This window comes from Ranitomeya imitator, chromosome 2 (genome assembly GCF_032444005.1).
Source record: "Ranitomeya imitator isolate aRanImi1 chromosome 2, aRanImi1.pri, whole genome shotgun sequence".
Classification (NCBI taxonomy): domain Eukaryota; kingdom Metazoa; phylum Chordata; class Amphibia; order Anura; family Dendrobatidae; genus Ranitomeya; species Ranitomeya imitator.
This window is the reverse complement of record NC_091283.1, coordinates 106,353,812-106,378,080: the sequence shown is the minus strand read 5'-3', so window position 1 is coordinate 106,378,080 and position 24,269 is coordinate 106,353,812. Positions and strand designations below refer to the sequence as shown.

At 41.2% G+C, this 24,269-nt stretch overlaps 1 protein-coding gene across 1 annotated transcript in view; it reads left to right on the top strand.

Moving 5' to 3' along the window:
• ALG13 (ALG13 UDP-N-acetylglucosaminyltransferase subunit) overlaps nucleotides 1–24,269 on the top strand; it is a 229,198-nt gene that overhangs the window by 31,171 nt on the left and 173,758 nt on the right. The window contains exon 5 of the mRNA XM_069754494.1: nucleotides 21,847–21,878. Coding sequence (XP_069610595.1) covers nucleotides 21,847–21,878 — 32 coding nt within the window. The remainder of the gene's footprint in view (nucleotides 1–21,846; nucleotides 21,879–24,269) is intronic.

Genomic DNA, 24,269 nt, shown 5'->3' with positions numbered 1-24,269 from the left:
CACATGTCAGCGTGTTTTCACGGGCCGTGTGTCCGTTTGAAAAACACGGAGACATGTCAGTGTTTGTGGGAGCGCACGTATCACACGGACCCATTAAAGTCAATGGGTCCGTGTAAACACGTACCGCACACGGATGCCGTCCATGTGCCGTCCGTGTGCCGACTGGGTACCACACGCACCGTTCGCTGCTGGAGAGAAGGAATGAAAAATCGGGGTTTTTGTGTGTGTGTGTGTGTTTAAAATAAAGTTCCTGGTCAGCTCCCGCCTCCCTCCCCCTGTGCGCCCGCCCGCTGGCATTAAAATACTTACGCAGCTCCCTCGATGCTTCCTCTCAGCGTCGCAGCTTGTCCTGTATGAGCGGTCACGTGGTGCCGCACATTACAGTGATGAATATGCGGCTCCACCCCTATGGACATATTTTTACTATTGATGCTGCATAGGCAGCATCAATAGTAAATAGTTGGGGACACACAGGGTTAATAGCAGCGGTAACAGAGTGTGTTACACCGCGGGCCATTACCGCTGCCATTAACCCTGTGTGAGCAATGAGTGGAGGGGATTACGGAGCGGGCGCCGAGCAGTGAGTGCAGGGGAGTAGGGGAGGGACTAATCGGACTGTGGCCGTCGCTGATTGGTCGCGGCATCCATGACAGGCAGCTGCCGAGACCAATCAGCGAATGAATAACCCTGACAGAAGGACAGACAGACAGACGGAAGTGACCCTTAGACAATTATATAGTAGATATTATTTTATAATGTGTTTTAAGTAATATCTATTCTCTCCAGACTTAAGTGCTTATTATTTGTCTAGTGTTTTGCTTTTTCTATTTCTGCATGGTTTGTCTCCATCTCCAACAAAAAAAAATTTTCTGAAGTGTTTTTTATTATAAATTTAAATAAAGATGATGTCATTTTATGATTCTTGTCTGGAGGACCTTTGTTCTTTCATATTTGTCTAAATCAAGGTCCTCCGCGTTTAATTATTGGGCATCTTTTTCATAGACCCTGCTTACGGCAGATGTCAATGTGTAGGAAAAAAAAAAATATGCACAAGGAACCAATTACTGAAAAAAAGCTAAAGTTTATTAATCATAAAAAACAGTACCAAAAAGGTATATAAAGGAGTTATACAGCGATTAAGCCAATAGATGGCACCACAACACAATAGTAGAAAATGGAAAATGCTGATGTAACTAGTTAAATACCATGAAATCAGAGGGTAATAGGACAAATGAGCAACATATAAACTAGTACCAAGTATTCCAAGAAAGTAAAACACCAAGTGGCAAAGATACTTGAAGGAATAAACTACCACTTTCTGGTAATAAAAGAAAAAACTGAATAAATCATGCTAAGATGACCAAAGTGGATCAATACCTCAGCTGTGGTGGAGCGCCACTTCCCCGACGCGTGTTTCAGCTGTTGCGCCTTCTTCTGGAAGAGTTGGGGAAGTGGCACTGAATTTATTGATTGTTTTCTTTAATTTTCTGCTGAGACAATGTCACAAATTATGGCACTAATATGACACGTACCAAAATTGCATCTGTTTTCTGCCACTGTAGTAGATTTTTTTTTCTGAATGTGCGTTGGAATTAATAATGTGGGCCCTTCCAAGGCTGAGCAAGTTTTACACTAATTTTGGCTGTCTTATTGCATGGAATACCAGACATGCACCATGTTTATTAACCCCTTTACCCCCAAGGGTGGTTTGCACGTTAATGACCGGGCCAATTTTTACAATTCTGACCACTGTCCCTTTATGAGGTTATAACTCTGGAACGCTTCAACGGATCCCAGTGATTCTGACATTGTTTTCTCGTGACATATTGTACTTCATGATAGTGGTACAAATTCTTTGATAGTACCTGCGTTTATTTGTGAAAAAAACGGAAATTTGGCAAAAATTATGAAAATTTCGCAATTTTCCAACTTTGAATTTTTATGCAATTAAATCACAGAGATATGTCACACAAAATACTTAATAAGTAACATTTCCCACATGTCTACTTTACATCAGCACAATTTTGGAACCAAAATGTTTTTTTGTTAGGGAGTTATAATTTTGGAACCAAAATGTTTTTTTGTTAGGGAGTTATAAGGGTTAAAAGTTGACCAGCAATTTCTCATTTTTACAACACCATTTTTTTTTAGGGACCACATCTCATTTGAAGTCATTTTGAGGGGTCTATATGATAGAAAATACCCAAGTGTGACACCATTCTAAAAACTGCACCCCTCAAGGTTCTAAAAACCACATTCAAGAAGTTTATTAACCCTTCTGGTGCTTCACAGGAATTTTTGGAATGTTTAAATAAAAATGAACATTTAACTTTTTTTCACAAAAAATTTACTTCAGCTCCAATTTGTTTTATTTTACCAAGGGTAACAGGAGAAAATGGACCCCAAAAGTTGTTGTACAATTTGTCCTGAGTACGCTGATACCCCATATGTGGGGGTAAACGACTGTTTGGGCGCATGGGAGAGCTCGGAAGGGAAGGAGCGCCGTTTGACTTTTCAATGCAAAATTGACAGGAATTGAGATGGGACGCCATGTTGCGTTTGGAGAGCCACGGATGTGCCTAAACATTGAAACCCCCCACAAGTGACACCATTTTGGAAAGTAGACCCCCTAAGGAACTTATCTAGAGGTGTGGCGAGCACTTTGACCCACCAAGTGCTTCACAGAAGTTTATAATGCAGAACCGTAAAAATAAAAAATCATATTTTTTCACAAAAATTATATTTTCGCCCCAAATTTTTTATTTTCCCAAGGGTAAGAGAAGAAATTGGACCCCAAAAGTTGTTGTACAATTTGTCCTGAGTACGCTGATACCCCATATGTGGGGGTAAACCACTGTTTGGGCGCATGGGAGAGCTCGGAAGGGAAGGAGCGCCGTTTGACTTTTCAATGCAAAATTGACAGGAATTGAGATGGGACGCCATGTTGCGTTTAGAGAGCCACTGATGTGCCTAAACATTGAAACCCCCCACAAGTGACACCATTTTGGAAAGTAGACCCCCTAAGGAACTTATCTAGATGTGTTTTTAGTGCTTTGACCCACCAAGGGCTTCACAGAAGTTTATAATGCAGAGCCGTAAAAATAAGACAAAAATTTTTTCCCACAAAAATTATTTTTTTAGCCCCCAGTTTTGTATTTTCCCGAGGATAACAGGAGAAATTGGACCCCAAAATTTGTTGCCCAATTTGTCCTGAGTGCGATTATACACAATATGTGGGGAGAACCACTGTTTGGGCGCATGGGAGGGCTCGGAAGGGAAGGAGCTCCATTTGGAATGCAGACTTAGATGGAATAGTCTGCAGGTGTCACATTGCATTTGCAGAGCCCCTAATGTACCTAAACAGTAGAAACCCCCCAAAAGTGACACCATTTTGGAAACTAGACACCCTAAGGAACTCATCTAGATATGTTGTTAGAGCTTTGAACCCCCAAGTGTTTCACTACAGTTTGTAGCACAGAGCCGTGAAAAAAAAAAAAAAAAAACTTTCCCCCCAAAATTATTTTTTAGCCCCCAGTTTTGTATTTTCTCGAGGGTAAGAGGAGAAATTCAACCCCAAAAGTTGTTGTCCAATTTGTCCTGAGTACGCTGATACCCCATATGTGGGGGGAACCACCGTTTGGGCGCATGGGAGGGCTCGGAAGGGAAGGAGTGCCATTTGGAATGCAGACTTAGATGGAATAGTCTGCAGGTGTCACATTGCGTTTGCAGAGCCCATAATGTACCTAAACAGTAGAAACCCCCCACAAGTGACCCCATATTGGAAACTAGACCCCCCAGGGAACTCATCTAGATGTGTTGTGAGAACTTTGAACCCCCAAGTGTTTCACTACAGTTTATAACGCAGAGCCGTGAAAATAAAAAATCTTTTTTTTTCCCACAAAAATTATTTTTTAGCCCCCAGTTTTGTATTTTCCCAAAGGTAACAGGAGAAATTGGACCCCAAAAGTTGTTGTCCAATTTGTCCTGAGTACGCTGATACCCGATATGTTGGGGTAAACCCCTGTTTGGGCACACGGGAGAGCTCGGAAGGGAAGGAGCACTGTTTTACTTTTTCAACGCAGAATTGGCTGGAATTGAGATCGGACGCCATGTCGTGTTTGGAGAGCCCCTGATGTGCCTAAACAGTGGAAACCCCCCAATTATAACTGAAACCCTAATCCAAACACACCCCTAACCCTAATTCCAACAGTAACCCTAACCACACCTCTAACCCTGACACACCCCTAACCCTAATCCCAACCCTATTCCCAACTGTAAATGTAATCTAAACCCTAACCCTAACTTTAGCCCCAACCCTAACCCTAGCCCTAGCCCTAATGGGAAAATGGAAATAAATACATTTTTTAAATTTTTCCCTAACTAAGGGGGTGATGAAGGGGGGGTTTGATTTACTTTTATAGCGAGTTTTTTAGCGGATTTTTATGATTGGCAGCCGTCACACACTGAAAGACGCTTTTTATTGCAAAAAATATTTTTTGCGTTACCACATTTTGAGAGCTATAATTTTTCCATATTCTGGTGCACAGAGTCATGTGAGGTTTTGTTTTTTGCGGGACGAGTTGACGTTTTTATTGGTAACATTTTCGGGCACGTGACATTTTTTGATCGCTTTTTATTCCGATTTTTGTGAGGAAGAATGACCAAAAACCAGCTATTCATGAATTTCTTTTGGGGGAGGCGTTTATACCGTTCCGCGTTTGGTAAAATTGATAAAGCAGTTTTATTCTTCGGGTCAGTACGATTACAGCGTCACCTCATTTATATCATTTGTTTATGTTTTGGCGCTTTTATACAATAAAAACTATTTTACAGAAAAAATAATTATTTTTGCATCGTTTTATTCTCAGGACTATAACTTTTTTATTTTTTTGCTGATGATGCTGTATGGCGACTCATTTTTTTTATTTATATCTGTCTTTTTGATCGCGTGTTATTCCACTTTTTGTTTGGCGGTATGATAATAAAGCGTTGTTTTTTGCCTCTTTTTTTTTTTTCTTACGGTGTTTACTGAAGGGGTTAACTAGTGGGCCAGTTTTATGGGTTGGGTCGGTACGGACGCAGCGATACTAAATATGTGTACTTTTATTGTTTTGTTTTTTTTATTTAGATGAAGAAATGTATTTATGGGAATAATATTTTTTTTTTCATTATTTAGGAATATTTTTTTTTTTTTTTTTTTTTTTTTACACATTTGGAAAAAATTTTTTTAACTTTTTTATTTTGTCCTGGGGGGGACATCACAGATCAATGATCAGACAGTTTGCATAGCACTCTGTCAGATCACTGATCTGACTTACAGTGCTGCAGGCTTCACAGTGCCTGATGTCAGCTGCGATAAACAGCTGACACCCGACCGCGATCGGCGGCGCTCCCCCCGTGAGCGCTGCCGATCGCATATGACGTACTATCCCGTCGGTGGTCATAGGGGCCCACCCCACCTCGACGGGATAGTACGTCTAATGTCAGAAAGGGGTTAAGGCTGCGTTCACACACGGATGTCATGTTGCATTTTTAACCACAGAAACCCTGTGCTGCTGTAGTCTTTTTTCCGTTTCCCTGCTCAGTCACTTAATCATAATGATATTGCATGTGACGCTGCTGATTCCCTGCAAGGTTAAGTGATTCTGTAAGGTAAAAAATAGAAAAGCCCTCAGAGGCACAGGGCTTCTGTGGTTTAAAAACACAACGTGTGTGAATGCAGCATTAAAGATTTGTCTCCTAAAAAAAATTACAGTAAAATGTGTAAATTGTTCAACACTGTAAATAAAAAATGGGCATGGTCTTCCAAAAAGGTGCAGTTAATGCATGAGAAAAAGGGGAATGTGGTGCTAATTTGGGCCCAAATCAACACCTGCTCACAGTGCCTTTTAATAAATTTTTATGCAAATCACAGCTGCCATCACCTTTAACCCCTCTAGCTCCGGAACCTGTTTGCACCTTCATGACCAGGCCAAATTTTACAATTCTGAAAACTGTCTCTTTATGTGGTAATAACTCTGGAACGCTTCCACGGATCCCACTGATTATGAGATTGCTTTTTTTTTTTCGTGACATACTGTACTTCATGATAGTGGTAACATTTTTTTCGATATGACTTGCGTTTATTTGTGAAAAAAATGGAAACGTGTCGTAAATTTAGAAAATTTAGCAAATTTCAAACTTTTAATATTTATGCCCTTTAACAAGAGCTATGTCACACAAAATAGTTCATAAATAACATTTCCCATATGTCTGCTTTGCATCCGCACAATTTTTTAAACAATTTTTTTGTTAGGAAGGATAAAAGTTGACCTGCGATTTTTCATTTTTCCCCAAAAATTTACAAAAACATTTTTTTTAGGGGCCACATCACAATTGAAGTGACTGAGCAGTCTATATGGCAGAAAATACTCAAAAGTTCTAAAAACTGCACCCCAAAGGCTATGTGCACACGTTGCGGATTTTGCTGCAGATCTGCAGCTGTTTTCCATGCGTTGTACAGTACCATGTAAACGTATAGAAAACAAAATCTGCAGTGCACATGCTGCGGAAAAAAACGCGCAGAAACACTGCTGTGTTTTTTCCGCAGCATGTCAATTCTTTGTGCGGATTCCGCAGCGGTTTACACCTGCTTTTCAAAAGGAATCCGCAAATGTAAAACCACAAAAACCGCGTCAAATCCGCAGTGCGGTTTACCTGCGGATTTTGCAAAAACAGTGCAGAAAAATCCACACATCAATCCTCTGATATTTTGAATGAAAAATTGACAAGAGTCGAGAGTAGACACCATGTCGCATTTGGTGAGTCCCTGATGTGCCTAAACAGTGGAAACCCTCCAAAAGTGACCCGATTTTGGAAACTAGACCCCTCGAGGAACTTATTTAGAAGTGCGATAAGCAATTTCTCCTCAGTACACCAATACCCCATATGTGGGGGAAAAGGGTGAACTACTGTTAGGTTTACTGTTACTGTTTGGTTGCATGGCAGGGCTCGGAAGGGAAGGAGCACCATTTGACATTTTGAACCCAAAATTTGCAATCATTAGTGGATACCATGTCGCATTTGGAGAGCCCCTGATGTGCCTAAACAGTGGAACCCCCCTACAAGTGACCCCATTTTTTAAACTAGACCCCTCAAGGAATGTATCTAGATGTGTTATGAGCACCTTGAACCCCCAAGTGCTTCACAGAACTTAATTACGTTGAGCCGTGAAAAAAAAAAAAAAATCCAACAAAAATGTTATTTTAGCCCCAATTTTTTTTTTATTTTCACAAGGGTAACAAGAGAAATTGAACCAGTCAATTTGTTGTGCAATTTCTTCTGAATATGCCAATACACCATATGTGGGGGGCAGGGCTCTGAAAGTAAGGAGTGACGTTTTTGAAAGCAGACTATGATGGAATGGTCTGTGGGTGTCCATGTCACATTTGGAGAACCCCTGATAGGCCTAAACAGTGGAATCCCTCTACAACTGAGCCTATTTTGGAAACTAGAACCCTCAAGGAATTTATCTAGATGTGTGTTGAGCACCTTGAATCCTCAGATGCTTTACAGAATTTTACAATGTTGATCTGTGAAAATGAAAGAAAAAAAAAATTCCCACAAAAATGTTGTTTTAGCCCCAATTTTTTTTTATTGTCGCAAGACTAGCAGGAGAAAATTAACTCACTTCACCTATGTGACGTTAGCACGAGCGTGGTAGGAAATTTTCCCACCGCGCTCGCATTGACGTCAGAAAGGTGAAGTGAGTTCATTGGCTGTGAACTCGCAGGACCTGTCTGACGGCACCGTGATCAGGAGAACTTTCTTACTCTCGCGGTGCCCTCAGACAGGGAATAGGAATTCACAAGGAAGACACTGAGCACACGCTGCTCAGTGTCTCTGCTGGAGAACTGGCTGTATGGTCGCATCATGCAACCATGCAGCCTGCCATCTAGATGTAGAAGAGCTAGACCAGTCGTGGGACAAATGGATTAGCAGCATCTCTGCAGAAAGGTGAGGAATATTGTTTTGTATTTTTAACTCTTTTGCAGAAGACAAGGGTGTCGGTAGAATGGGTGAGGTCATAAGTATGGTTTAATTAAGATTGATGTCATTCTTTCATTTAAAGGACTTTATTCTGGGTGTCTATGTTTTCATGCAATGTGACTATGGGGTTAGTAATGGGGGCGTCTTATTGACGCCTCTCCATTATTAACCTCAGGGCTTGATGTCACCTGACAATACAAAGGTGACATAAACCCCCCTCAACTATCACCCCAGTAGCCACCGTTACAGGGAAAGTGGGAAGAGCGAGGGTGAGGGCTCAACTCATTTGCGACAAAAACGGACGAATGCAATCAGAGAAAAAAAATCGGATTGCACTCTGACCAATGTTATTCAGTGAGTTACATCTCATCTGCGATTTTTTTCTCAGCTGAAATCAGACTGAGAAAAAAATCACAGCATGCTGCGATTTGCTGCGTATCTCGGATGAGAAAAAAAATGCACAGCACTCCCAACATGCGAGTACTGTCCGTTTTTTATGCACAGGTGTCCTTTGAAAAGCCGGTAATTCATGTGCGGTGTACAGTAAAATCACACTGACAGGTTAGAATACATAGAATCGAAATATAATAATAATAATAATTTTATTTATATAGCGCCAACATATTCCACAGCGCTTTACAACTTTACAATTATAGAGGGGATTTGTACAGACAATAGACATTACAGCATAACAATAAACACAGATCAAAACATACCAGGAGGAATGAGGGCCCTGCTCGCAAACTTACAAACTATAGAATATATATATACAAATGTTAGTAACACACACACATATATCTGCAGTGCAGACCAAAATTTTGGACACACCGTCTCATTTAAAGATTTTTCTGTATTTTCAGGACTATGAAAATTGTAAATTCGCACTGAAGGCATCAAAACTGTGAATTAACACATGTGGAATTATATACTTAACAAAAAAGTGTGAAACAACTGAAAATATGTCTTATATTCTAGGTTCTTCAAAGTAGCCACCTTTTGTTTTGATGACTGCTTTGTAAACTCTTGGCATTCTCTTGATCAGCTTCAAGAGGTAGTTCCCGGAAATGGTCTTCCAACAATCTTGAAGGAGCTCCCAGAGATGCTTAGGCTACGTTCACACTAGCGTTATGCTAGTTTGCGTCGGGTTTGCGTCGGGCGACGCAGCGGCGACGCATGCGTCATGCGGCCCTATATTTAACATGGGGGACCCATGCGTTTTTGTTTGTTGCGTTGTGCGACGCATGCGTCTTTTTTGCCGCAAGCGTCGGACCAAGAAAACGCAACAAGTTGCATTTTTCTTGCGTCCGATTTTCGGCAAAAAACGACGCAAGCGTCGCAAAACGCAGCGTTTTTGCGTGCGTTTTGGTGCGTTTTTGCGTGCGTTGTGCGTTGCGTCGCCGACGCAGTGGCGCACAACGCTAATGTGAACGTAGCCTAAGCACTTGTTGGCCCTTTTGTCTTCACTCTGCGGTCCAGCTTACCCCAAACCATCTCGATTGGGTTCAGGTCTGGTGACTGTGGAGGCCAGGTCATCTGGCGTAGCACCCCATCACTCTCCTTCTTGGTCAAATAGCCCTTACACAGCCTGGAGGTGTCTTTGGGGTCATTGTCCTGTTGAAAAATAAATGATGGTCCAACTAAACGCAAACCGGATGGAATAGCATGCCGCTGCAAGATGCTGTGGTAGCCATGCTGGTTCAGTATGCCTTCAATTTTGAATAAATCCCCAACACTGTCACCAGCAAAGCACCCCCACACCATCACAACTCCTCCATGCTTCACCGTGGGAACCAGGCATGTAGAGTCCATCCGTTCACCTTTTCTGCGTCGCACAAAGGCACGGTGGTTGGAACCAAAGATCTCAAATTTGGACTCATCAGACCAAACACAGATTTCCACAGGTCTAATGTCCATTCCTTGTGTTCTTTAGCCCAAACAAGTCTCTTCTGCTTGTTGCCTGTCCTTAGCAGTGGTTTCCTAGCAGCTATTTTACCATGAAGGCCTGCTGCACAAAGTCTCCTCTTAAGGCCTATTTTCCACTTGTGAGAAAAAAAACGGTCCGATTTACGGACCAAAAAAAAACGGATGTAACGTATGCGATTGTCATGCGAGTGTCATGCGATTTTTTTATCGCAACATCCGTATGACATCCGTATTGCTGTCCGATTTTAACGCACCGCTGTCCTTTGAAATGCCGGCATTTCAGCGCGGTGTACAGTAAAATCACACTGACAGCTTAGATTAGAGTAGATATATACACATAGAATAGGTATATATATATATACATATATATATATATATGTCAGGGAGACACCTATATATTTAATGCAGTGCTAGATAGCTTAAAAGCCGGTAATTCAATTGCCGGCTTTTGCTATCTCCTTCACAAACCCAACATGATATGAGACATGGTTTACATACAGTAAACCATCTCATATCCCCTTTTTTGGCATATTCCATACTACTAATGTTAGTAGTGTGTATGTGCAAAATGTGGGCACTCTAGCCATTATATTTAAGGGTTAAATGGCGGAAAAAATTGGCGTGGGCTCCCGCGCAATTTTCTCCGCCAGAATGGTAAAGCCAGTGACTGATGGCAGATATTAATAGCCTGGAGAGGGTCCATGGTTATTGCCCCCCCCCTGGTTAGAAACATCTGCCCCCAGCCACCCCAGAAAAGGCACATCTGGAAGATGCGCCTATTCTGGCACTTGGCCACTCTCTTTCCATTCCCGAGTTGCTGTGGGATATGGGGTAATGAAGGGTTAATGTCACCTTGCTATTGTAAGGTGACATTAAGCCAGATTAATTATGGAGAGGCATCAATTATGACACCTATCCATTATTAATCCAATTGTATGAAATGGTTAAAAAACACACATACACACATTATTACAAAGTCTTTTAATGAAATGAAGACACAGGTTGTTGTAATATTTTATTAGACTCTTAATCCACCTGAAGACCCTCGTTCTGTAAAAAAGGAAAAATAAAAAATCAACAATATCCCATACCTTCCGATGATCAGTCTCGTCCCACGCTGTAAATCCATCTGAAGGGGTTAACTAATTTTACACCCAGGAGCTCTGCTAATGCAGCTGTGCTCGTGGCTGTGAAACCCCGGGAAATGAATGGAATGCAGGTTAATGACCTGTAGTTACCTTCAGTTGCGGTGATGCACCCTCTGCTGGATGTACTCATATGAACTCGAGCCTGGGAACTTTTCTGAATATTTTCCCACGCTTGAGAGCGATCCAATATCACCTTGTCAAATTCAGTCAGTATTCTGAGGATTTGATTGAATATCTGCTGATGGTAATACATTTTTTGCTCACTAGTAACTTTTTTGCATTTGATAATCAATTTTATATGCAGCAAGCTGGAGTGGCCATGGGTGCGAAATACTCTCCCTCCCTTGCGAACGTTTTACAAGTGGAATGGAATATCTAATAGTTGAATGTCCAGTCACTCCTATAATATATGGGGTCCCTAAAATACATAAAAAAGAGGGGATTCCCCCAATGCGACCCATAGTATCTGGAATCGGGTCCTGCAATGAAAGACTCTGTCAATGGGTAGACTCTCTCCTCCAGCCACTTGTAAAACGTTCCCCTGGATATATAAAAGACTCTAAGGAGGTATTACGTATTTGTGATGGTAAGATATGGCAAAAAAATTATTCCTGGCTCTGCTGCGACGTTATATCTTTATATACATGCATCCCGCACGATCTAGCAATAAGAGCGATCCAATATCACCTTGTCAAATTCAGTCAGTATTCTGAGGATTTGATTGAATATCTGCTGATGGTAATACATTTTTTGCTCACTAGTAACTTTTTTGCATTTGATAATCAATTTTATATGCAGCAAGCTGGAGTGGCCATGGGTGCGAAATACTCTCCCTCCCTTGCTAATTTGGTTATGTCCTTTTGGGAGATGGAGTGCGTTTTTTCCGTGAACAATCCGTATTTGGAATATGTGGCGTGGTATGGCAGATACATTGATGATACGCTCATGATATGGGAGGGTGATGTGTCTGCCATACCGCGCTTCATGGAGTACCTGAATCAGAATGAGTACAATATTAGATTCACGCATAGGGCAGATAGCAAAAGTATATCATTTCTAGATCTGGAGCTCACGGGGCAAATAGATTCAAATATCGTCACCAGAACACATCACAAGCCAGTGAGGGGTAACACAATACTGCATGCCAAAAGCAGCCATAGCAGGCATACAATTAAATCAATTCCGGTGGGTGAGTTCACCAGGATTAAAAGGAATTGCAGCTCAGAAAAAGATCTCAAGGGTGAAATCGAGCAAATAGCAAATAAATTAACATATCGACAATACCCTCAATGGACAATTAATCGGGCCAAAAAAATAGTAGCAGGAAAAGATCGTAAAGAACTAGTTACAGCACAAAAGCATAGAAATTTACAAATGGAACAAAAGCCATACATATGCTTTCAATATAGCCCGCAGTTCGCTAGAATTAGAGATATTGTCAACAGATATTTACCTATTTTATATGAAGATCCGCAGCTGTATAACATACTAAATTCTGGCATTAATGTGGTGTCGAGAAGAGCCCCGACCATTGGTAATAAAATAGCCCCTAGCTTGTTCTGCTCCAAAAATAAATCCATCAGAACCTGGTTAAATTATCCAGGATTTTTCAGGTGTGGCACACGAAATTGTAGCACATGTAAATTCGCCAGTATTGAAAAGACATTTTATAATGCGGATGAAACTATCAAATTTGATATAAAGCAGTACATCAATTGTAATTCTTGCAATGTGGTATACAAAATCAAATGTATAGAGTGTAACCTGTCGTATGTGGGCTGTACGTCCAGAAAATTGAAAACACGCATTAGGGAACACTTATATGACATAGGTAACACTCAGAATAATGACAGGAATATATCAGCAGCATCCAAACATTTTGTTAGGCACCATGCACGCAGCACTGTCACTCTTCAGGTTCAGGGCATAGAACGGGTTAATACCCCTAGTCGGGGTGGTGACATTAGACGCCGGCTTCTCACACGAGAAGCATATTGGATTTTCCAATTGAACACCTGTGTCCCAACAGGATTGAATAAAAGACATGAAGTTATGTTACATTATTGCTGAATGTGATTTTAATCCTTTATTTTTGTTATGTTGTTACATATAGAACAATGATTTTAGATGAAAGGACCTGTCAAATTGCCATGTGACTCAAATGAATGATCTGGTTGGGTGAGCCTCCTTATAAGTAGGAGAAGCTGCCTGATCCAGGTATGGCTTTGATAAAGATCACTCCGATCGAAACGCGTAGCCGTTTATCTCTGTCATCCCAGGCACTTACCGGTGGGAGGTTGCACACCATGGACATTTGGATTTTTTATTTGGATACAATAAACGTCATGTTTTAAGGAGCTGGAATTCAACTTTTTTTTTTCTTTTCTCCTATTACTATCTGCCCTCAGTCACTGGCTTTACCATTCTGGCGGAGAAAATTGTGCGAGAGCCCACGCCAATTTTTTCCGCGATTTAACCCTTAACTATAATAGAGTGCCCAAATTTTGCACATACACACTACTAACATTAGTAGTGTGGAATATGCCCCCCAAAAAAGGGGATATGAGATGGTTTACTGTATGTAAAACATGTCTCATATCATGTCGGGTTTTTGAAGGAGATAGCAAAAGCCGGCAATTGAATTACCGGCTTTTAAGCTATCTAGCGCTGCATTAAATATAAATATATATAGGTGTCTCCCTGACATGTATATATGTATATATACCTATTCTATGTGTATATCTACTCTAATCTAAGCTGTCAGTGTGATTTTACTGTACACCACGCTGAATTGCCGGCTTTTCAAAGGACAGCGGTGCGTAAAAATCGGACAGCACTCGCATGGTGCGAGTGCTGTGCGTTTTTTTTCTCGCACCCATTGACTTGCATTGGCGAGTCTCGTCCGAGAATCGCAGCAATACGCAGCATGCTGCAATTTTTTTCTCAGTCCGATTTCGGCTGAGAAAAAAATCGCAAATGGAATGTCACCTATTGAATAACATTGGTCCAAGTACAATCCGATTTTTTATCGGATTGCACACGTCCGTTTTCCTTGCAAGTGGAAAAGAGGCCTAACAGTTGTTGTAGAGATGTGTCTGCTGCTAGAACTCTGTGTGGCATTGACCTGGTCTCTAATCTGAGCTGCTGCTAACCTGTGATTTCTGAGGCTGGTGACTCAGATAAACTTATCCTCAGAAGCAGAGGTGACTCTTGGTCTTCCTTTCCTGGGACGGTCCTCATGTGAGCCAGCTTCTTTGTAGCCCTTGATGGTTTTTGCAACTGCACTTGGGGATACTTTCAAAGTTTTCCCAATTTTTCGGACTGACTGACCTTCATTTTTTAAAGTAATGATGGCCACTCGTTTTTCTTTACTTAGCTGCTTTTTTCTTGCCATAATACAAATTCTAACAGTCTATTCAGTAGGACTATCAGCTGTGTATCCACCAGACGTCTGCTCAACACAACTGATGGTCCCAGCCCCATTTATAAGGCAAGAAATCCCACTTATTAAACTTGACAGGGCACACCTATGAAGTGAAAACCATTCCCGGTGACTACCTCTTGAAGCTCATCAAGAGAATGCCAAGAGTGTGCAAAGCAGTCATCAAAGCAAAAGGTGGCTACTTTGAAGAACCTAGAATATAAGACATATTTTCAGTTGTTTCACACTTTTTTGTTAAGTATATAATTCCACATGTGTTAAATTCATAGTTTTGATGCCTTCAATGTAAATTTGCAATTTTCATAGCCATGAAATTACAGAAAAATCTTTAAATGATAAGTTGTGTCCAAACTTTTGGTCTGTACTGTATGTATTTATATTGCACAGAAAGATAGAAGAAAAGCCGGTAATTCATCTGCCGGCTTCTGTAAAATCACTGCAGGAGCTGACAGGATAGAAGAGATGGATTACGTACAGTAAATATATATAGAATAGGTAGATATATAGATGTCAGTTACAAATACAATTAGTACAGTGTGTGCAAATTACTGGACATGTGTTTAATTAATAAAAAAATTTACGGAAACAAATGGCGTGGGCTCCCAAACAATTTTTGCAACCAGCAGAGGGAAAGCCAGCGACTGCGGGCAGATGTTTATAGCCTGGGAAGGGGGTAATACCCATGGAGCTTCCCAGGCTATGAATATCAGCTCACAACTGTATACTTAGCTTTTACTGGTTAATAAAATGGGGGACCCTCAAAAAAATTACGTGGGGTCCCCCCATAATTAATAACCAGCAAAGGCTATGCAGACAGCTGGGGCTGATATTAATAGCCTAGGAAGGGGCCCCGGCTAAAAACCATCAGCACTCAGCCACCCCAGAAAAGGCGCATCTCTAAGATGCACCAATTCCAGCACTTAGCCTCGCTCTTCCCACTTGCCCTGTAGCGGTGGCAAGTGGGGTAATAGTTGTGGGGTTGATGTCACCTTTGTATTGTAAGGTGACATCAAGCCCACGGCTTCGTAATGGAGAGGTGTCAATAAGACACCTATCCATTACTAATCCTATAGTTGTTACATGTTAAATAAAGACACAGCCAGAATAAAGTCTTTAATGAAATAAAACAGTTTTCCCATTTTATTATTACTCCTAATCCATGCAACGCCCTCAATCATCTGTGATAAAAGTAACAAACCAACAATATACCACAATATACCATACATGTCCGATGTTGTGTCACATGTAGTAATCCATATCTGAGGTATATACAGTTTTAAACCAAGACGATGGCCTAGATGCAACCGCCCCCGCTGAAAACTACTGGTGAACGAGGAGATGCTGCAAGAGGAGATTCAGTGACTAGCGGTGACGTCACTGAAGCTGCACTCCCTCACAGCCTGAGCTGCAGTAACCTCTGGACTGTGGGAAAATGCCAGGGCATTTTCCCATGGTCCAGAGGCCATCCCAATTCATAACAGCTGCGTCCCGTCACTGATGCTGCGCTGCCTCACAGCCTGACCTGCGCTGAACTCTGGAGCGTGGGAAAATGTATTTGTCACTGATATCTATATATCTACCTATTCTATTTGTATTTACTGTATGTAATCCATCTATTCTATGCTGTCGGCTCCTGCTGTGATTTTACACTGTGCGGCTGCTGAATTGCCAGTTTTTCATCTATGTAATAATAAATATATATAGTTGTCCAAAAGTTTGGACAACTTCTCATTTAAAGATTTTTCTGTATTTTAATGACTATGAAAATTGTACATTCACACTGAAGGCATCACAACTATGAATTAACACATGTGGAATTATATACTTAATTTGAGTTGTTTCACACTTTTTTCTTATGTCTTAGGCCGGCGTCACGCTTGGCGTAAGACAATATGGTCCCATATATTACGGCCGTAATACGCTGAAAAGTCCCCAAAAAAGTGGTCCGTAGCTCCTCCGTAGGCAGGGTGTGTCAGCGTATTTTGCGCATGGCATCCTCCGTATGTAATCCGTATGGCATCCGTACTGCGTGTTTTTCTTGCAGGCTTGCAAAACCAACACACGGCTATACAAGGGATCCATGTGTTAAAAAAAAATTATATATATATATACTGTATATATATATATATATATATATATATATATATATATATATATATATATACATATATATGCCATTAGACACATATATGTATATATATTATTACTTCATACAGCGCTAGATAGCAAAAGCCGGTAGTTGAATTACCGGCTTTAAAGCTATCTCTTTCCTATACCCAACATGATATGAGACATGGTTTACATACAGTAAACCATGTCATATTCCCATTTTTTTTAATATTCCACACTACTAATGTTAGTAGTGTGTATGTGCAAAATTTGGCCGTTCAAGGGTTAAATGGCGGAAAAAATTGGCGTGGGCTCCCGCGCAATTTTCTCCGCCAGAGTAGTAAAGCCAGTGACTGAGGGCAGATATTATTAGCCTGGAGAGGGTCCATGGTTATTGGCCCCCCCCTGGCTAAAAACATCTGCCCCCAGCCACCCCAGAAAAGGCACATCTGGAAGATGCGCCTATTCTGGCACTTGGCCACTCTCTTCCCATTCCCATGTAGTGGTGGGATATGGGGTAATGAAGGGTTAATGTCACCTTGCTATTGTTAGGTGACATTAAGCCAAATTAATAATGGAGAGGCGTCAATTATGACACCTATCCATTATTAATCCAATAGTAGTAAAGGGTTAAAAAAAACACAAACACATTATTTAAATTTATTATAATGAAATAAACACAAAGGTTGTTGTAATATTTTATTCAACACCCAATCCAATCACTGAAGACCCTCGTTCTGTAACCAAAAAAATAAATAAACAAACAATATCCTTACCTTCCGAAGATCTATAATGTCCAACGATGTAAATCCATCTGAAGGGGTTAAAATATTTTGCAGCCACGAGCTTTGCTAATGCAACGTTGTTCGTGGCTGCAAAACCCCGGGGAATGAAGGTAAAGTAGGTCAATGACCTATATTTACCTTCATTTGCGGTGAGGCGCCCTCTGCTGGTTGTTCCTAGATCGTGGGAACTTTCCTAGAAAGCTCCCAGGCTCGAGTTCATAAGAGGCGCCCTCTGCTGGTTGTCCTCATATGAACTCGAGCCTGGGAGCTTTCTAGGAAAGTTCCCACGATCTAGGAACAACCAGCAGAGGGCGCCTCACCACAAATGAAGGTAAATATAGGTCATTGACCTACTTTACCTTCATTCCCCGGGGTTTTGCAGCAAGGAGCAGCGCTGCATTAGCAGAGCTCCTTGCTGCAAAATATTTTAACCCCTTCAGATGGATTTACATCGTTGGACGTTACAGATCTTCGGAAGGTTTGGATATTGTTGTTTTTTTTTTTTTTTGTACAGATCGAGGGTCTTCAGTGATTGGATTGAGCGTAGAATAAATTATTACAACAACCTTTGCTTTTATTTCATTAAAATAATTTTTAATAATGTGTTTGTGTATTTTTTAACCCTTTACTACTATTGGATTAATAATGGATAGGTGTCATAATTGACGCCTCTCCATTATTAATTTGGCTTAATGTCACCTTACAATAGCAAGGTGACATTAACCCTTCATTACCCCATATCCCACCGCTACACGGGAATGGGAAGAGAGTGGCCAAGTGCCAGAATAGGCGTATCTTCCAGATGTGCCTTTTCTGGAGTGGCTGGGGGCAGATGTTTCTAGCCGGGGGGGGGGGGGGGGGGGCAATAACCGTGGATCCTCTCCAGGCTATTAATATCTGCCCTCAGTCACTGGCTTTACTACTCTGGCGGAGAAAATTGCGCGGGAGCCCACGCCAATTTTTTCCGCCATTTAACCCTTTAATTTAATAGCTAGAATGGCCAAATGTTGCATATACACACTACTAACATTAGTAGTGTGGAATATGCAAAAAAAAAAGGTGATATGAGATGGTTTACTGTATGTAAACCATGTCTCATATCATGTCGGGTTTTAGGAAGGAGATAGCAAAAGCCGGCAATTGAATTATCGGCTTTAAAGCTATCTAGCGCTGTATGAAGTAATAATATATATACATATATGTGTCTCACTGACATATATATATATATCTATTCTATGTGTACACATTTATTCTACCTATTCTAATGTAAGCCGTCAGTGTGATTTTACTATACACCGCACTGAATTGCCGGCTTTTCTCTAACACCGCTGCGTATTTCTCGCAAGTCACACTGCTGGTCCGTGTGTAATCCGTATTTTTCTGGCTTCCATAGACTTTCATTGGCTTTTTTTGCGCAATACGGTGACAAACGCAGCATGCTGCGATTTTCTATGGCCGTAGAAAGCCGTATAATACTGATCAGTAAAATACGGCAGATAGGAGCAGGGGCATAGAGAATAATTGTGCCGTTTGTTTTGCGAGTTTTACGGACGTATTTTCAGCGCTCTTACGTCCGTAAAACTCGCAAGTGTGACGGCGGCCTTATAGTCTAGGTTCTTCAAAGTAGCCACCTTTTGCTTTGATGACTGCTTTCACACTTTTTTGTTAAGTATATAATTCCACGTGTTAATTCATAGTTTTGATGCCTTCAGTGTGAATTTACAATCTTCATAATCATGAAAATACAGAAAAATCGTTAAATGAGGTGTGTCCAAACTTTTGGTCTGTTCTGTATGTGTAATATATATATATATATATATATATATATATATATATATATATATATATATACACACACATGCATACACACACAAACACACAGCAACGCACAGCTGTGGCGAAAATTAAGAGACCACTGCAAATTTTTCAGTTTGTCTGATTTTTCTCTTTATAGGTATATTTTTGATTAAAATGAAAATTGTTCTTTTATTCAAAAAACTACTGACAACATAGTTCTGAAGTTCCAAGCAATAAATTTATTTATTTTCTGAAAATGAGAAATGGTCAAAATAACAAAAAAGTGCATTGCTTGCAGACCTCAAATAATGCAAGAAAAAAGTTCATAATCATTTAGAAACAACAATACTAATGTTTTAACTCAGGAAGAGTTCAGAAATCAATATTTTGTGGAATAACCAGGATTTTAATCACAGCTTTCATGAGTGATTAAACACCTGGTCGTCTAATGGTTAGACAGAGACCTGGAGAGGCGAACAAGCCTCAGTGTCTTGCACCCACTGTGAAATTTGGTGGAGAATCGGTGATGATCTGGGGATGCTTCAGCAAGGCTGGAATTGGGCAGGTTGTTGTTTGCGAAGGACGTATGAATTAATCCCAATGCAAGGTTATCCTGGAAAAACAGTTGATTTCTTCTGCTCAGGCAAATGTTCCCCAACTCTGAGGACTGGTTTTTCCAGCAGGACAATGCACCATGCCACACAGCTAGGTCAATCAAGGTGTCGATAAAGGACCACCACATCAAATTCTGTCATGGGCAGCCCAATCTCCAGACCTGAACCCCATGGAAAACCTCTGGAATGTGATCAAGAGGAAGATGGATAGTCACAAGCCGTCAAACAAAGAAGTGCTTACATTTTTGTACCAGTAGTGGCATAAGGTGACCCAGAAGCAGTGTGAAAGACTGGTGGAAAGCATGCCAAGACGCATGAAAGCTGTGATTAAAAATCATGGTTATTCCACAAAATATTGATTTCTGAACTCTTTCTGAGTTAAAACATTAGTATTGTTGTTTCTAAATGATTATGAACTTTTTTGTTTTGCATTATTTGAGGTCTGCAAGCAATGCATTTTTTGTTATTTTGACCATTTCTCATTTTCAGAAAATAAATAAAAAATGTATTGCTTGGAACTTAGGAGACATGTTGTCAGAAGTCTATAGAATAAAAGAACAATTTACTCAAAAATATACTTATAAAGAGAAAAATCAGACAAACTGAAAATTTTTCAGTGGTCTCTCAATTTTTGCCAGAGCTGTGTGTGTGTGTGTATATATATATATATATTGCCCAGCCACGTAGTATATTGTGCAGCCACATAGTATATTACCCAGTGACGTAGTATATTGCCTAGTGATGTAGTATATTGCCCAGTGACGTAATATACAGCACAGAGCCACGTAGTATATTGCCCAGTTACGTAGTATATTGCCCAGTGATGTAGTATACAGCACAGAGCCACGTAGTATATTGCACAGCGACATAGTATACAGCACAGAGCCACGTAGTATATTGGCTAGCCATGTAGTATATTGCCCAGTTACGTAGTATATTGCCCAGTGATGTAGTATATTGGCCAGTCACGTAGTATATTGCCCAGTGATGTAGTATACAGCACAGAGCCACGTAGTATATTGCACAGCGAAGTAGTATACAGCACAGAGCCTCGTAGTGTATTGGCCAGTCACGTTGTATATTGCCCAGCTACGTAGTATATTGCCCAGCCAGGTTTGTCACAGTTTAAAAAATAAACATATACTCACCTTTCCGAGGGCCTCTTGTAGTCCACGGCAGCTTCCGGTCCCAGGGTTGGTATGAGCGCAGGACCTGTGATGACGTCGCGGTCACATGACCGTGACGTCATGGCAGGTCTTTCTCGCGCAGGCCCTGTGATGACGTCGCGGTCACATGACCGTGACGTCATGGCAGGTCCTTCTCGCGCAGGGCCTGTGATGACGTTGCGGTCACATGACCGTGACGTCATGGCAGGTCCTTCTCCCATACTATCATTGCCACCGGAACCTGCAACGGAAGATGACGGCCGGCGCAAGCGACTACAGAGGGTGAGTATAGCAGGTTTTTTTTTTTTTTTATTATTATTATTTTTAACATTACATTTTTTACTATTGATGCCGCATAGTCAGCGTCAATAGTAAAAAGTTTGGGACGCACAGGGTTAATGGCGGTAACGGAGTGCGTTACCCGCGGCATAACGTGGTCCATTACCGCCGGCATTAACCCTGTGTTAGCGGTGACCGGAGGGGAGTATGGGGGCGACAGGCACTGACTGCGAGGAGTAAGGAGCGGCCATTTTCTTCCGGACTGTGCCCGTCGCTGATTGACAGGCAGCTGGCGAGACCAATCAGCAAATGAATAACCGTGACAGACAGAAGGACAGACGGAAGTGACCCTTAGACAATTATATAGTATATATATATATATACCATATATATATATATATATATATATATATATATATATATATATATATATATACACGTCACTGATATCTATGTATTCTATGAGTATATATCTATTCTAACCTGTCACTGTGATTTTACTGTATGTGGCACATGAATTGACAGCTTTTATTTAATACAATATATTTATATCAGCAAGAGTAACAAGAAAAATATTACTCACTCAGGTGAGTTTTTTCATGAAAAGTAAGGGTATGTGCACACGCTGCGGATCCGCAGCTGCGGGTCCGCAGCAGTTTCCCATGAGTTAGTACAATATAAACCTATGGGAAACACAATCCACAGTGCACATGCTGCAAAAACGCAGTGGTTTACATTCCGCAGCATGTCAATTCTTTGTGCGGAATCCACAGCGGTTTTACACCTGCTCCATAATAGAGAACCGCAGGTGTAAAACCGCAGTGGAATCCGCACAAAAACCGCAGTAAATCTGTGATAAATCCGCAGTGTTTTTGCACTGCGGATTTATCAAATCCGCTGCAGAAAAATCTGCAGAGGACCATTCTACGTGTGCACATAGCCTTAGACATGCCTTCTAAATGCTGCAATCGGTTGCAGCATTTAGGTTGTTAACCCCTTTCTGCCATTAGACGTACTATTCCGTCCATGTGGGGTGGGCTTTACTTCCCAAGGACGGAATAGTACATCATAGGCGATCTGCCGCGCTCACGGGGGGAGCGCGGCCGATCGTGGCCGGGTGTCAGCTGCTTATCGCAGCTGACATCCGGCACTATGTGCCAGGAGCGGTCACGGACCGCCCCCGGCACATTAACCCCCGGCACACCACGATCAAACATGATCGCGATGTGCCGACGGTGCCCTGCGTGCTTCCCTGAGACCCCCGCAGCAACGCGATGTGATCGCGTTGCTCCGGGGGTCTCCTACCTTCCCCCCTGCAGCAAATTCCGGATCCAAGATGGCCGCGGATCCGTGTCCTGCAGGGAGGGAGGTGGCTTACCAAGTGCCTGCTTAGAGCAGGCACTTGTTAACGCTGCAGCGCTGTTTGACAGATCGGTGATCTGCCAGAGTGCTGTGCAAACTAGCAGATCACCGATCTGTATTGTCCCCCCCCCTGGGACAAAGTAAAAAAGTAAAAAAAAATGTTTACAAGTGTGTAAAAAAAAAAAATCCTAAATAATGAAAAAAAAAATAAAATATTATTCCCATAAATACATTTCTTTATCTAAATTAAAAAAACAAAACAATAAAAGTACACATATTTAGTATCGCCGCGTCCGTAACGACCCAACCTATAAAACTGGCCCACTAGTTAACCCCTTCAGTAAACACCGTAAGAAAAAAAAAAAAAAACGAGGCAAAAAACAACGCTTTATTATCATACCGCCGAACAAAAAGTGGAATAACACGCGATCAAAAAGATAGATATAAATAACCATGGTACCGCTGAAAACGTCATCTTGTCTCGCAAAAAACTGGCTGCCATACAGCAACATCAGCAAAAAAATAAAAAAGTTATAGTCCTCAGAATAAAGCGATGCTAAAATAATTATTTTTTCTATAAAATAGTTTTTATCGTATAAAAGCGCCAAAACATAAAAAAAAATGATATAAATGAGGTGTCGCTGTAATCGTACTGACCCAAAGAATAAAACTGCTTTATCAATTTTACCAAACGCGGAACGGTATAAACGCCTCCCCCAAAAGAAATTCATGAATAGCTGGTTTTTGCTAATTCTGCCTCACAAAAATCGGAATAAAAAGCGATCAAAAAATGTCACGTGCCCGAAAGTGTTACCAATGAAAACGTCAACTCGTCCCGCAAAAAACAAGACCTCACATGACTCTGTGGACTCAAATATGGAAAAATTATAGCTCTCAAAATGTGGTAATGCAAAAAATATTTTTTGCAATAAAAAGCGTCTTTCAGTGAGTGACGGCTGCCAATCATAAAAATCCGCTAAAAAACCCGCTATAAAAGTAAATCAAACCCCCCTTCATTACCCCCTTAGTTAGGGAAAAATAAAAATTTTTTAAAAAAATGTATTTATTTCCATTTTCCCATTAGGGTTAGGGCTAGAGTTAGGGTTAGGGCTAGGGTTAGGGCTAGGGTTAGGGCTAGGGTTAGGACTAGGGCTAGGGTTAGGGATAGGGTTAGGGCTAGGGTTAGGGCAAGGGTTAAAGCTACAGTTAGGGTAAAGGCTACAGTTAGGGTTAAGGCTACAGTTAGGGTTAAGGCTACAGTTAGGGTTGGGGCTAAAGTTAGGGTTAGGGTTTGGATTACATTTACGGTTGGGAATAGGGTTGGGATTAGGGTTAGGGGTGTGTCTGGGTTAGAGGTGTGGTTAGGGTTACCGTTGGAATTAGGGTTAGGGGTGTGTTTGGATTAGGGTTTCAGTTATAATTGGGGGGTTTCCACTGTTTAGACACATCAGGGGCTCTCCAAAGGCGACATGGCGTCCAATCTCAATTCCAGCCAATTCTGCGTTGAAAAAGTAAAACAGTGCTCCTTCCCTTCCGAGCTCTCCCGTGTGCCCAAACAGGAGTTTACCCCAACATATGGGGTATCAGCGTACTCAGGACAAATTGGACAACAACTT